The sequence below is a fragment of the Moschus berezovskii genome, chromosome 25, assembly GCF_049115385.1.
Source record: "Moschus berezovskii isolate FMDL1 chromosome 25, NW_MosBer_1.0, whole genome shotgun sequence".
Classification (NCBI taxonomy): Eukaryota; Metazoa; Chordata; class Mammalia; order Artiodactyla; family Moschidae; genus Moschus; species Moschus berezovskii.
Genome location: NC_142484.1, coordinates 22,477,729 through 22,492,606, shown reverse-complemented (window position 1 = coordinate 22,492,606; position 14,878 = coordinate 22,477,729). Strand labels below are relative to the sequence as shown.

Genomic DNA, 14,878 nt, shown 5'->3' with positions numbered 1-14,878 from the left:
GGAATCTGGGTACCAGCAGTCCAGCTCCAGGAAGCAATGCCTGTGTGTGACCTTGTTCCCTAAATTAACATAAGAGGCAACATTCTCTCCAAGACGGCAGATCTGAATGGCTGGAATGAAGGGGAGAGTGTGGAGAGATGGATCAGAAGGGAGATCCCCATTTGGATCTCCCACCATAGGAGCTGCCAGCACGCAGAGATGCTATAGAGAGCTCCATGTCTCCTGCCTTTCAGTTCAGTTCAGTTCAGTCACTCAGTCGTGTCCGACTCTTTGCAACCCCATGAACCACGAACCGACTTGAAGATAAGAGTCTGGGGTAAATGTGAAGTACATTAACATATCTTAAGACCAACATTTCCATAAGAAAAATGCATTGGTTAACTCAAGATTTGAGAATAGTTAACTTCAGGAAAGATGATGCTGTGAAAGTGCTGCACTCAATATGTCAGCAAATTTGGAAAACTCAGCAGTGGCCACAGGACTGGAAAAGGTCAGTCTTCATTCCAATCCCAAAGAAAGGCAACGCCAAAGAATGCTCAAACTACCACACAGTTGCACTCATCTCACACGCTAGTAAAGTCATGCTCAAAATTCTCCAAGCCAGGCTTCAGCAATATGTGAACTGTGAACTCCCAGATGTTCAAGCAGGTTTTAGAAAAGGCAGAGGCACCAGAGATCAAATTGCCAACATCCGCTGGATCATGGAGAAAGCAAGAGAGTTCCAGAAAAACATCTATTTCTGCTTTATTGACTATGCCAAAGCCTTTGACTGTGTGGATCACAATAAACTGTGGAACATTCTGAAAGAGATGGGAATCCCAGACCACCTGACCTGCCTCTTGAGAAACCTGTATGCAGGTCAGGAAGCAACAGTTAGAACTGTAAATGGAACAACAGACTGGTTCCAAATAGGAAAAGGAGTGCGTCAAGGCTGTATATTGTCACCCTGCTTATTTAACTTATATGCAGAGTACATCATGAGGAATGCTGGGCTGGAAGAAGCACAAGCTGGAATCAGGATTGCTGGGAGAAATATCAATAACCTCAGATATACATTGATACCACCCTTATGGCAAAAAGTGAAGAGGAACTAAAAAGCCTCTTGATGAAAGTAAAAGAGGAGAGTGAAAAGGTTGGCTTGAAGCTCAACATTCAGAAAACAAAGATCATGGCATCTGGTCCCATCACTTCATGGGAACTAGATGGAAAAACAGTGGAAACAGTGTCAGACTTTATTTTTTGCGGCTCCAAAATCACTGCAGATGCTGATTGCAGCCATGAAGTTAAAGGACGCTTATTCCTTGGAAGGAAAGTTATGACCAACCTTAATAGTATATTAAAAAGCAGAGACATTACTTTGCCAACCAAGGTCCGTCTAATCAAGGCTATGGTTTTTCCCGTGGTCATGTATGGATGTGAGAGTTGGACTGTGAAGAAAGCTGATCGCCGAAGAATTGATGCTTTTGAACTGTGGTGCTGGAGAAGACTCTTGAGAGTCCCTTGGTCTGCAAGGAGATCCAACCAGTCCATTCTAGAGGAGATCAATCTTGGGTGTTCATTGGAAGGACTGATGCTAAAGCTGAAACTGCAATACTTTGGCCACCTCATGCGACGAGTTGACTCACTGGAAAAGACTCTGATGCTGGGAAAGGTTGGGGGCGGGAGGAGAAGGGGACAACAGAGAATGAGATGGCTGGATGGCATCACCGACTCTATGGACATGAGTTTGAGTGAACTTCAGGAGTTGGAGATGGACAGGGAGGCCTGGCGTGCTGTGATTCATGGGGTCGCAGAGAGTTAGACACAACTGAGCGACTGAACTGAACTGAACTTCAGGTGAAATCAGGTGTCATTATGGCAACACAGTATTTTAAGAGAAACTTCCTTTTAAATCTGTATAGAGAAGAAAAATATATCGCTAGTTTGTTTCGTCCTGCCGCTTAAGAGAGATAAAAATGTCTGACACTTGCAGGCTATTTCCTCTGTTTGGCGACCCTTGGCCTTCCTGCCTGTTACCCTCTCAAGAGCTGACCTCCACCTGTGCTGAAGGGTGAGAGCCTCTCAGGGATTGAGCGATGCCAGAGGACACATCTCTGTCCTCTAAACTGGAAGATGTGTTCAGGAGCTGGAGTGGAGACCAAGCGAGATTTATCAAGATGCTGGACAGACTTGTGATTTCCTGGACAGGGCTTGTGAGCCCTTCAGAGACCAGAGCTGTTTGAGATGTGATTCCTCATTGAGACATTTCTCCACATTTGCCTTACTTGCCACTCACCTCATCCTGCCCCACCTGATCCACTTTCCAGTGAGTCATTGCTGTTGTGGAACTTGTCATTGACAACTATGAGCCTGGGTAGCAATATCATTCAATGTGAACATGCGTGGTGAGGATTTATAACTAGAGGATACAGTCTATCGTAGGATTATTGAAAGTTCACCATGGCCTGACCCCATTTTTTTGTTTGTTTTCTTTTTCATAGCAGTAATGCATTGTTTCAGAATGATTGAGAAATGTATGCAAAGGGGAGTCTTCCCAAATCCCACTCTCTAGAGGCCACCATTTGTTATACTTTCCATTCTTCTTACTTCTTTCAAGTATTATTAACTTTGACTAGTAGAATTATATTGCTATTTTTAAATTTACCAATATTAACAACTGGATAGTGAGGCTCCCTTTATGAAATGTGAAGAATGTAGCATACATAACACGTCTTTTTTCTTCCTCCAATTCACAATATTTGCTATTTTTTAGACAAGGTAGTCTGTGTATCCAATCTTTTCAGTCTTATGTCCTATGACTTCAATTTATCCTATAGCCGTATTGAACTACTTATCATTTTTTTCAATTTATTTATTTTAATTGGAGGCTAATTACATTATTGTATTGTTTTTGCCATACATTGACATGAATCTGCCCTGGGTGTACATATGTTCCCCATCTTGAACCCCTCTCCCACCTCCCTCCCCATCCCATCCCCCTGGGTCATCCCAGTACACCAGCCCTGAGCATCCTGTATCACGCATTGAACTTGTACTTACCATTTTTAAACATGTGATTTGAATTAGGAACCATTTCAAACATTCAAAAAAGTTCTTCCATGCGTTCATTCAGCAAATATTTAATAAGTACTTGTGTCCCAGGCATTGTTTGAAGCAGTGCATTTTTGGTGTGAAGAGCAATCACAGATAAGATTCTGGTCTTTTGGAGCTTACACTCAAAGGCCTGGCTGAGCTCCCTCAGAAGTGAATTAAGCCTGAAAAGAGAAGAGGTGAAGGTGCAGCAAAGGGTCTTCATCGGTTAGCAGTCTGGAGGAGGAGAAGCCAGCAGAAACACTGAGGAGGAACAGCTTTTGTGGACGGAAGGAAACCAGGAGAGTGTGGCATTCCCGAATCCCAGTGGACACGGTTATTGATCAGCCATGTCAGATGCTGCCAAGTAGTGGAGAGAATCACCTTTGGATTAGCAGAATGGAATCCTTGCCAATCTCACCAAGGTGGCCGCAGTGAAGAGTGGCCCGAAGGACTAAGTGGAGTGGGTTTAAGAGAGAATACAGCTGTGGAATGGGACTCCTGGACACCCCAGACATCGGTTGAAACATTGCCACATTGGGACAGGTGCATGAGTCACAAACATTGTTTAATCAATCAGCTGTGCTTCTGAATACAAAAATAAGTTAAAAAAATTATAGAAAGTAAATCCCAATCACTTCCTCTGAAAAGGAAGAATGATGAAGGCATTTAGCGCATTGAATAAAGCCTCAGTAAATAGAACGAGGTAGTACTGACCCAAACATAGAAAAATTGATTCTTGCAACTCAGAATTAGACATAAGTGTATATGGTAATTTAGCATTAAATGTTGCCTGTCAAACTAATGGGTAAAACAGGGACTAGTCAATGAATGGGATTGAGACAGCTGAGTGGCCATCTTAAAATGAAATTGAAAATATATTTTGCAAATGATGTTAGGTAAAGTTCCAAATGTACTAAATATTTTTAAATAAATAATAAAATATAGAATATATACAGAACACATGGAAAAATTATTTTATAAATTAAAGCAAGGAAAGCCTCTCCAGCTATAGGACAAAATTCAGAAGACACTAAAGAAAAGATTAAAAAAAGACAAGAACACAAAGAAAGAAAATTATGGTAAACATAAGCAACCATAATCAAAGGGTAAATAATAAGCTGGGAAATTGTTTGTAACTCATAAAGTTCTAATTTTTTCTATATAATAAAGTTCTTACAAATTGATAAAAAAAAATCCAACAAACCAATACAAATATTAAAATATACAAGAAATGAATTCACATTTGCTAGAAAATATGAATGGTTCTTACACAGAGGAAAAACTGTGAAACCAAACTCATAACAATAGAAATGCAAATTAAATTACACTGAATTATATTTTATTTACCAAAATTTCAAAGACCAAAAAGTTTGATAGAGGGTTGTTTAGGAGATGCTGTGGGACATTTCTGGTGGGAGTGAAGATTTATAGAGCTTCTGACAGAAGGCAATTTGCAACATATATAAATAAATGTAAAGAGCCACACTTTCCCCCTATAATTCCTTTTTTAGAAATTTATCATATATACATGTATGTATGTATATGCATATACACACACACAGAGTTAAAAATTCATGGTTATTTGCATTAACAGAAGACTAGAAACATCTGAAATGGCCATCAGTATTGTATATATTGTGGTCCATCCATACAATGGAATGCTGTGTAGCTATTCTTTAAAACAAGCAAAGAACCCAGGGAGGACCGCCAATATACATTTAGTTAAAAGAGTACAAAAAAAATGTATATTTGTATGGAAGGGACATATACACACACACACACACAGATTTTTTTGTTTTAATCTGTATCAAAGGTATTGCCTAGAAACCCACTTCATGCTGTTCCTTCTGTTCTCCCAGAATAGTTAATCATTACCTTATATCGTTGCTGGTGGAGTTGACAAATCTTGCTTGTCTTGTGTCCTCATGTACCTTAGACAGAAACCCCAAGAGAGAAGTAAACATTTCCTTTGCTAATCCTATTGATCACCTCTTAACAGCATAATACCGATGTGTAATCTGGTATTACATAATACTGATGTGTAATCTGGTATTACATAATACTGACGTGTAACCCAGGGAGAGGGGAGATCCCTTTTCCAAATAGGGATGAGAAGGGAGTAAAGTGAGAAGGACCCGTGTCCTCCCACACTTGATTTTTCAAATACAACTCTCTTCTGTTCAAATACGACTAAAAAGAGAATAAGTCAATTAGGAAAAACTGCCAGAACACAAATGTCTTCAACGACTAATTCGAAAAAAGCAGCTTGAGAATAAGGAAAATACTATTATTCAACATGCTAATTTGTTTACACAGAAGAATTGAGCAAGACGGACATCACCGATGCACACTGGATTTAAGACCTCTCTTCTCACTAACACCAAAGCCAGGAGAGATACCAACCGCTGAATTTCAGCTGGAGAAAGGGCACAGGTGAGACTCTTTTCTGGGGAGTAATTTTGTTGCTTTTCTCTTTGGAGAGCTTTTTCTCCCATAATTGATAAATTTCAGTTGGGGAGAAGTGTTTTCTACTTGTTATTGGGTCTGTTTGGCAGAGCAGGACCTCAGGAAATTCTATGAATCTACTTTATTCTGCTTTATTGGATGACAGATTGGCCATGAACAAATAAAATTCTGGTAGAACCCTCTTAGTCTTTCTAGAGATCTGTACTGAGAATTAAGGGTTTATGCTTCTTCCTAAAACCTATTTCAAGTTTTCCTACAGTAGTAATTCTAAAAAGAGTAAATGGGAATTGGGAAATAAGCTATCTTTGAAATGCAAAATCGCAAAACATATATCTATCTTGTATATCATAGTTGTGCGTCTCTGACCTTCTCTTTCTTTCACATCAGTCAGCACAATGAAGCTTTTCATAGGCATTCTTTTCTGTACCTTGATCATGGGAGTCACCGGCGAAGGCTGGTATTCATTCTTCAAGGAGGCTGTGCAAGGTAAGAGCCCCAGAGGATGAAGGGACACCCAGTTGACCCCGGGATTCACTCTGAGCAGAGGCCACACACCACACACCTGTCAGATGTGGATGCTCCTTTGAAAAACCACAAATGGGTGAGAGCTGGAGGGTTTCTCCTTCCATGCTGGTCTGACTCAGCACCCACCATGGGCTTCTCCAGACCCCAGGTCAAAGATGCTTTGAATCCAGCCTGTCCTTGCTGGTAGCAGGCAGCAAGTAGGACTTCCAAGGCAGCCAGGACTTCCAAGGGGTGAGCTCCTTGTTGCTGCTGTTTAGTTGCTAAGTCATCTCCAACTCTTTTGCAACCCCATGGACTGCAGCCTGCCAGGTTCCTCTGTCCATGGGATTTCCTGGGCAAGAATACTTGTGGGGACTCACAAATGGCAAATTTTTCAGTCTTGCAGTTTACCTGTGAACTTGGTATGTACCCAAGGGTGGAATGTCCAGAGAAAGGGTGAGCTGAATAAACGTCATGCCCTACTCCAGGGAGAGAGGATGCCTGGGAAAGAGAAGACCTGTGCTTGGAAGGAAGATCCCATTCTGTACCCAAGCAAATTGTCAATGGTTGCAAGGCAGAGCTCATGGAAATCAAGCCCTAATGCCTATCCACACAATAAAAAGAGCAAATTCCCACTGATCTGCCATGCTAGGACTGAGATAGAGCCAGGAAGCAAACCTAATCTGCCATTGTTTTTAATTACTATTAAAGATTTATTGATATACTTATTTTGGTTGTGATGGGTCTTTGTTGCTGTACGGGCTTTCTCTAGCTGTGGTGAGGAGCGGGGGCTCCTCTTCGCTGCAGTGTGCAGGTTTTCTCATTGCAGTGGCTTCTCTTGTTGCAGAGTGCGGGCTGTAGGTGCGTATGCTTCGGTAATTGTGGCACAGGGGCTTAGTTGCTCTGAGGTATGTGGGATCTTCCCGGACCAGGGATACTTGTGGGGACAATGTGTCCCCTGCATTGGCAGGCAGATTCCTCACCACTGGACCACCAGGGAAGCCCCCGACCTGCCATTCTTGCTGGGAAATGAAGCTTATTGGCTACTTGTTAAGACAGGAAAATTATGTGGTCAGTTGTTGCAATACTTTGATCTGCATGTATTGTTCTTAATTTTGTTTTATTTTCAGTATTTCTTCTTCAATGCTCTTCCTTTTTTAATGTACATCTGAGTTTCTGACCTGTACTATTTTCCTTCTCTCTAAAGAACTTCTTTTAGCATTTCTTGCAAGGTAGGTCTATTGCCAACAAATTTCCTTAATTTTTTTGAGAAAGTCTTTCTTTCTCCTTCACTTTTTTTTAAATTAATTTTTTTATTTTATTGGAGGCAAATTACCTTACATTAATATATTGGTTGGTTTTGCCATCCATTGACACGAATCCGCCCCGGGTGTACATGTGTTCCCCCTCTTGAACCCCCTTCCCACCTCCCTCTTCCCCATATCCTCCCTCCAGGTCATCCCCGTGCACCAGCCCCAAGCATCCTGTATCATGCGTCGAACCTGGACTGGTGATTCATTTCACATATGATAATATACACGCTACAATGCCATTCTCCCAAATCATCCCACCTTCACCCTCTCCCACAGAGTCCCAAAGACTGTTCTATATACCTATGTCTCTTTTGCAGTCTCGAATACAGGGTTAAGGTTACCATCTTTCTAAATTCCATATATATGCGTTAGTATACTGTATTGGTGTTTTTCTTTCTGGCTTACTTCACTCTGTATAATAGGCTCCAATTTCATCCACCTCATTAGAACTGATTCAAATGCATTCTTTTTGATGGCTGAAAAATACTCCATTGTGTATATGTACCAAAGCTTTCTTATTCATTCGTCTGCATTTCACACCAGTCAGAATGGCTGCTATCCAAAAGTCTACATGCAATAAATGCTGGAGAGGGTGTGGAGAAAAGGGAACCCTCTTACACTGTTGGTGGGAATGCAAACTAGTACAGCCACTATGGAGAACAGTGTGGAGATTCCTCAAAAAACTGGACATATAACTGCCATATGATCCAGCAATCGCACTCCTGGGCATACACACCGAGGAAACCAGAACTGAAAGAGACACATGTACTCCAATGTTCATCGCAGCACTGTTTATAATAGCCAGGACATGGAAGCAACCTAGATCTCCTTCACTTTTAAAGTGCAACTTCACAGGGTACAGAATTTTAGGTTGGTGGTTTTTCTCTCAGCACTAGATATTTCACTCTATTCTCTTTTGTTTGCATGAGTTCTAAGGAGAAGTCATGTAATTCTTGTCTTTGTTCTTCTATAGGTAACTTTTGTTTTCTTTTGACTTCTTTCAGAATTAAAAAAAAAATCATTGATTTTCTATATATGCCCAAGTGTACATTTTTGGCAGGGGAGGTTTTGAGGGTTTCTTTTTTTCATTCTGCTTGGTGTTTTCTGAGCTTCCTGGGTCTGTGGTTCATGTCTGACATTAATTTGGGGACTTCTTGGTCATTATCATTTCAAATATTTCCTGTCTTCCTTTCTCTGTTTCTTTCCTTCTGGTTATCCCACACATGTATGCTATTCCTTTTGTAGTTGTCCCATGGTGCTTGTGTATTCTGTCCTGATTTTGGCAGTCTTCATTCTCTGCTCTTTTTTTGAGGATTCTATTGAGATATCTTCTGTCATGGAGATTCTTTTCTCAACTGTGTCTATTCTGCTAATAAGCCAACAGAATGCATTCCTTATTTCTGTTTTGGTGTTTTTTTCATCTCTAGCATTAGTTTTTTCTTTCTTAGTAATTCTATCTCTCTGCTTACATTGCCCATCCATTCTTGCATGTTGACTACTTTGTCTTTTGATCTCTTAGAGTATTAATCATAGGTGTTTTAAATTCCCAGTCTGGTAATTCCAACATCCCTACCAGGCCTGGTTCCGATGCCTTCCATGTCTCTTTTAACTGTGTTGTTTGCCTTTTGGTATGCTTTGTAATTTTTTCTTGAGAGCCAGACTTGATGTAGCTGATAGAAGGAACTGCTCTAAATAGATTGGGGAATTGGTGAAGCATTACTGTGTGCTAAGCCGCTTTAGTCCTGTCTGATTCTTTGTGACCCCATGGACTGGAGCCCGCAGGCTCCTCTATCCGTGGGATTCTAATAGGCAAGAAAACTGGAGTGGGTTGCCATGCCCTGCTCTAGAGGATCTTTCCGACCCAGGGATCGAACCCCTGTCTCTTACGTCCCCTGCATTGTCAGGTGGGTTCTTTACCACTGGCGCTAACTGGGAAGCCCAGTCCGATGACTAGGTCTCAGTTTTTTTTGATGCACCAGCGGCTCTAGATTGTGAACTTCACAGGTGTTTCTGGCTTTTTCTACCCTTCAACTGGGGCAGGATAGCAGGAGTGGGCTGGAGCTGGTTATTTCCTTTCCCCAGGTCACTTAGATTCTGATAATACAGAGTTTTCTGAGGAAGGCCTACTGAGAACAGAGAACTCTGGCATGTTTCAAAATGGTTCCTTTTCCTCTCCTCCTGCGAGAAGCCCAAGGGAAATTTTTTTTTGGAAATTTTTTAAAATATAAATTTATTTATTTTAATTGGAGGCTAATTACTTTACAGTATTGTAGTGGTTTTGCCATACATTGACATGGAGTCACCACACGTGTACATGTGTTCCCCGTCCTGAACCCCGCCCCCCCCACCTTCCTCCCCAGCCCATCCCTCTGGGTCATCCCAGTGCACCAGCCCCAAGCACCCTGTCTCACGCATTGAACTTGGACTGGCAATCCATTTCACATATGATAATATACTTGTTTCAATGCCATTCTCCCAAATCATCCCACCTTGCCCTCTCCCACAGAGTCCAAAAGACTGTTCTATACATCTGTGTCTCTTTTGCTGTCTAGCATACAGGGTTATCATTGCCATCTTTCTAGAGTCCATATATATGTTAGAATGCTGTATTGATGTTTTTCTTTCTGGTTTACTTCACTCTGTATAATAGGCTCCAGTTTCATCCACCTCATTAGAACTGATTCACATGTATTCTTTTTAATTGCTGAGTAATACTCCATTGTGTATATGTACCAAAGCTTTCTTATCCATTCGTCTGCACATGGACATCTAGGTTGCTTCCATGTCCTGGCTATTATAAACAGTGCTGCGATGAACATTGGAGTATATGTGTCTCTTTCAATTCTGTTTTCCTCAGTGTGTATGCCCAGCAGTGGGATTCCTGGGTCACATGGCAGTTTTATTTCCAGTTTTTTAAGGAATCTCCACACTGTCCTCCATAGTGGCTGTACTAGTTTGCATTCCCACCAACAGTGTAAGAGGGTTCCCTTTTCTCCATGCCCTCTCCAGCATTTATTGCTTGTAGATTTTTGGATAGCAGTCATTCTGACTGGCGTGAAATGGTTGGAAATTTTTTAACAATATTTTCTGTGAGAATCTGGTTGAGCTCTTGAAGGTAACTCTCACAATATTATGGGGCCTAATAATGGCTGGATAAAACCAATAAACCCCCCAGGAGGTTTTACTCTCAGAGTTGTCTCCACCAAACCTCCTGCAACTTGTCAGTTCTGGTTTAGGTCTTTTTCCCTCTAGCACAGGTTTCTGCACCAGTTTCTACTCCTGAGTTTCTGGTCCAAAAGGCCTCCCCTCTCTATGTCCACCTGTTGGTTTCTCCAGACTTGGAAGCAATGCTGTGCCCTGTGTACTCCCCCTCTTATGGATCCAAGAAGAGTTGCTGCATTTTCAATCTGTTCAGCTTTTTAATAGTTACGATGGAGTGCTGGCATTTAAGATCCTTATGCAGGACTGGAGGTGATGCTATCTATTAATTTTGCAGTTGAATTATTTATAATTTTTATGTTGATATTTGACAAATTCAATCTTCCTGATTTTGAACCCATGTGCTATTCTCTTTTTCATTGTATTCTCTGAATACCAGATTAAAAAAAAAAGATATCCCTTAAAAAAATTTTAATTACTTTTATTGAAGTATAGTTGATTTATAGTGTTTGAGGTATACAGCAAAGTGATTCAGTAGTGTGTGTGTGTATATATATTCCTTTTCAGATTATTTTCCATTATAGGTTTTACAATATATTGAATATAGTCCCCTGTGCTATCTAGTGGGACTTCCCAGGTGGCTCAGTGGTAAAGAATCTGCCTGCCAATGCAGGAGACACAAGAGACTCAAGTTCTATCCCTGGTTCAGGAAGATCCCCTGGAGGAGGAAGTGGCAACTCTCTCCTGTATTCTTGCCTGGGAAATCCCATGGACAGAGGAGCCTGATGGGCTACAGTCCTCAGGGCTACAGTTCATAGGGTCACAAAGAGTCGGACACTACTGAGCACACACGCAGGTACTACACGGTACGTCTTTGTTGTTTACCTTTTTTATTTGACTATCAGTTTTAAAAAATTATTTATTTTGGTTGCGCCAGGCCTTCACTGCTGCACGATGGCTTTCTCTACAGTGAGCGGGGAGCTACTCTTCACTGCAGAGCACAGGCTTCGCATTGCGGTGGCTTCTCTTGTTGCTGAGCACAGGCTCCAGGCACGCAGACTCAGGAGCTGTGGCTTGTGGGCTCTAGAGCGTGGCCTCAGTAGTTCAGGCATGTGGCGTGTGTAGTTTCTCCGTGGCATGGGGAATCCTCCCAGACTAGAGATCAAACCCGTGTCCCCTGTACTGGCAGGTGGACTCCTATCCCTGAACCACCAGGGAAATCCTGAATATCAGTTTTTAAAGAGTTTTGGGCGGCCATTGCAAAGTTTCTCTGCACATAGTAAAGAATATTTCTTTTTTTTTTTTTTTTTTAGTAAAGAATATTTCATCCCTTCAGTTCCTTCAGATCAGATCAGATCAGTCGCTCAGTCGTGTCCGACTCTCCGCGACCCCATGAATCACAGCACGCCAGGCCTCCCTGTCCATCACCAACTCCCGAGTTCACTCAAACTCATGTCCACAGAGTCGGTGATGCCATCCAGCCATCTCATTCTCCGTCGTCCCCTTCTCCTCCCGCCCCCAACCTTTCCCAGCATCAGAGTCTTTTCCAGTGAGTCAACTCGTCGCATGAGGTGGCCAAAGTATTGGAGTTTCAGCTTTAGCATTAGTCCTTCCAATGAAAACCCAGGATCTATCTCTTTTAGAATGGACTGGTTGGATCTCCTTGCAGTCCAAGGGACTCTCAAGAGTCTTCTCCAACACCACAGTTCAAAAGCATCGATTCTTCAGCGATCAGCCTTCTTCACAGTCCAACTCTCACATCCATACATGACCACGGGAAAAACCATTGCCTTGACTAGACGGACCTTGGTTGGCAAAGCAATGTCTCTGCTTTTCAGAGTTTGCGCTTTTCTTATGGACTGTGGTAGCTGTTAAAAAAAAAAAAGAACCCTCTCCTCTCACCTCCTCCCCCACATAGTCCCTGATCATACATCTGAAGCATCATTCTCCATCATCACATGCCTTATATGACCGTCAGCTCTACTTTGTCCACAGCACACACAACCCGGTATCAGACAGCTCAGAGCACCACAGCCCCACCCAATTCAATCTAACTGTAAAGGGCTCTCCTTACAGTTGCGCCGGGATCCGATCCACAGTAAGGAGTATGCATCTCAATCTATGATTTCAAGGGACCACTTTGTCAAGAGTCAAAATCTGAAAAGTAGGGGAGAATTCTCATTCCCCCACTTCTCCAATATGGCCCCATGTTGCGGTTGTTGTTTTGTCTCCCGACAGGGGCTTCAGACTTGTGGAGAGCCTACTGGGACATGAAAGAAGCCAATGTCCAAAACTCAGGCAGATACTTCCGCGCTCGAGGGAACTATGACGCTGCTCAAAGGGGCCCTGGGGGAGTCTGGGCTGCAAAAATCATCAGGTAACAGGGGCTCCTGAGGGCGCTGAGCGGAGCTTGTCTGTTTCCAGAGAGTCAGGGGGCTCTGAGGCCCATCTTCCTTCTGCTCCTGCTCCTGGCATCCGCATGGTCAGCAGAGCCAGGGCAGGATATGGGTGCGGAGGTGTCTCCTCTCACTGCTAAGGAGAAAGAGAGGGGTCACTAAAGAAGCCTGATTCAGGGCATTTGAAGAACCAATAACCAGGGCTTTGCCCCAAAAGGTGCATAATTTAGCCCTCCTTCCTGAGGATGGGCTTTTCTAGCCTCCTCTAGGAGTCAGAGGACAAAGCTGTCTCAAGCCACCCAGCTGAAATTCTCCTGTCTCCCTTCCTTCCAGCAATGTCGGGGAGTACCTTCAAGGGTTCTTACACCAGATTTACCTTGGAAGAGACAGTTATGGGTTGGAGGACCAGGTGTCCAACCGGAGAGCTGAGGAATGGGGCAGGAGTGGCCAAGACCCAGATCGCTTCAGACCTGCAGGCCTGCCGAAGAAATACTGAGCCCTGCTCCCTCTGTTCTTGAGGGACTAGGCTATGAGCCACACAACACTTCTCCAAAAACAGGGAAATAGTGTCACTGAGCTTTGTCACCCCAGGAACTAGACAGGTACCCAGAGTTGCTACAATAAATGTTGGTGGAACTGAACATGTTGATGGAAACTGGAGTCTTTGAGTCAGACTCTGGGGAGAATGGCCTCCTGGCACCTTATGGAAGGTGAAAGCTCTGTGGAGGAGGAGCCTGTGACCGGAGGATCCCAGGAATCCCTGGTGACCTGTACCCCTGCCCTGTGCTCACATGACCCCGTTGAGCCCCGGTACTCTGAGGACCCCAGCTTCTCCTGCTGAGTAAGCCTGAGCTGGGAGAGCACTGGCCATCACGCTGGGCTCCTCAGGGGCTGGGGGCCTGACTCTGGCACAAGCCTGGGCAGCCCCCCTGCCACTTTTTCCTCCCCAGTCACTGTGTTGCTGCTTCAGGCCTCTCTGGGTCCAGACTCTCCACTGCCCAGCCAGTTGCATCCTGATCCCACCTCACCCCAGGCCTTATCCCCAGGGATCTCTTCCCAAATCAAGAAGGCACATTTGCTTTGGGAAGACCAGTCCCACAACACCTGTCCTGGAAACTGCATCTTTGACTCCAATTATTTCTCATCAACACCAGAGCCTACCCCTGACTCAACTGTTAACTGGTTTCAGTTCATTTAACCTAAGAAATCATTCTCAGATGAGTTTCCCTTACCTTTATCCTCACTACCTTTGGATCAAACAAAATACTATTTTCACTTCTAGAGTGAATGTCAGCTATGAAGATACACACTTCCAATGCAGTTTAAGAGGAGCCTCCTCAGAAGCACAGACCAATGGCGATCCAAACTCTGCTGGGGTGTGGGAAGCTGAGGGATAGTAATTATAGAGGTCACCATTTTCTTTCATTGTAAATGTTCTAACTCTACATGCGTTATTTGATTTACCACAAAGGCTTTGCAGGTCTCAGTTGAAGAAATGAGGCTTGGAGGTAAGCGATCTGGACCTTGCTAAAGGTCACAGCTGCAGTAGGTGAGCAGCCAGGACTGCAGGCCGTTGTGTCTGCCTGCAGGAGAACAGGGATGTGCTGTCAAGACCGAGAGGTTCAGAGGTGGGGACTCTCCACAGATCTCCAGCATGAGAGCCCTTGTGCCCAAGAGATGCCTGGCTGGCTACAGTCACACCACAGCTTGTTCTCCTCATGTGAACAGTGCCTCGCAGAGTCCTCACCCTGTGTATCTGCTTCCTTAATAAATTCCCACATTGAAAACCCAGACTTCAGTCCATGTCAGTTCTCACTCTTGAACGTTTTCCTCTTCCTTTTGTCTTCAAACTTGAGAGTCTGCTCACCTGCCACGTTCTGCTTCCTCACTTCTGACTCACACTAGAACCCACACCAGCCTGACCTCTGTCCCCACCGCTCAGCAAAACAGCTCTGGTCACCACTGACC

The 14,878-nt window shown here is 43.5% G+C and overlaps 1 protein-coding gene across 1 annotated transcript; it reads left to right on the top strand.

Annotated features, from left to right (window-relative positions):
* The first annotated feature begins 5,187 nt into the window (after positions 1 to 5,187).
* SAA4 (serum amyloid A4, constitutive) lies at positions 5,188 to 13,541 on the top strand. The gene is made up of 4 exons (XM_088832186.1): positions 5,188 to 5,505; positions 5,926 to 6,024; positions 12,753 to 12,891; positions 13,244 to 13,541. Exons 2-4 carry the CDS (start codon positions 5,934 to 5,936, stop codon positions 13,404 to 13,406), a joined length of 393 nt encoding a protein of 130 aa, XP_088688312.1. The 5' UTR covers positions 5,188 to 5,505; positions 5,926 to 5,933; the 3' UTR covers positions 13,407 to 13,541.
* Positions 13,542 to 14,878: the final 1,337 nt, after the last annotated feature.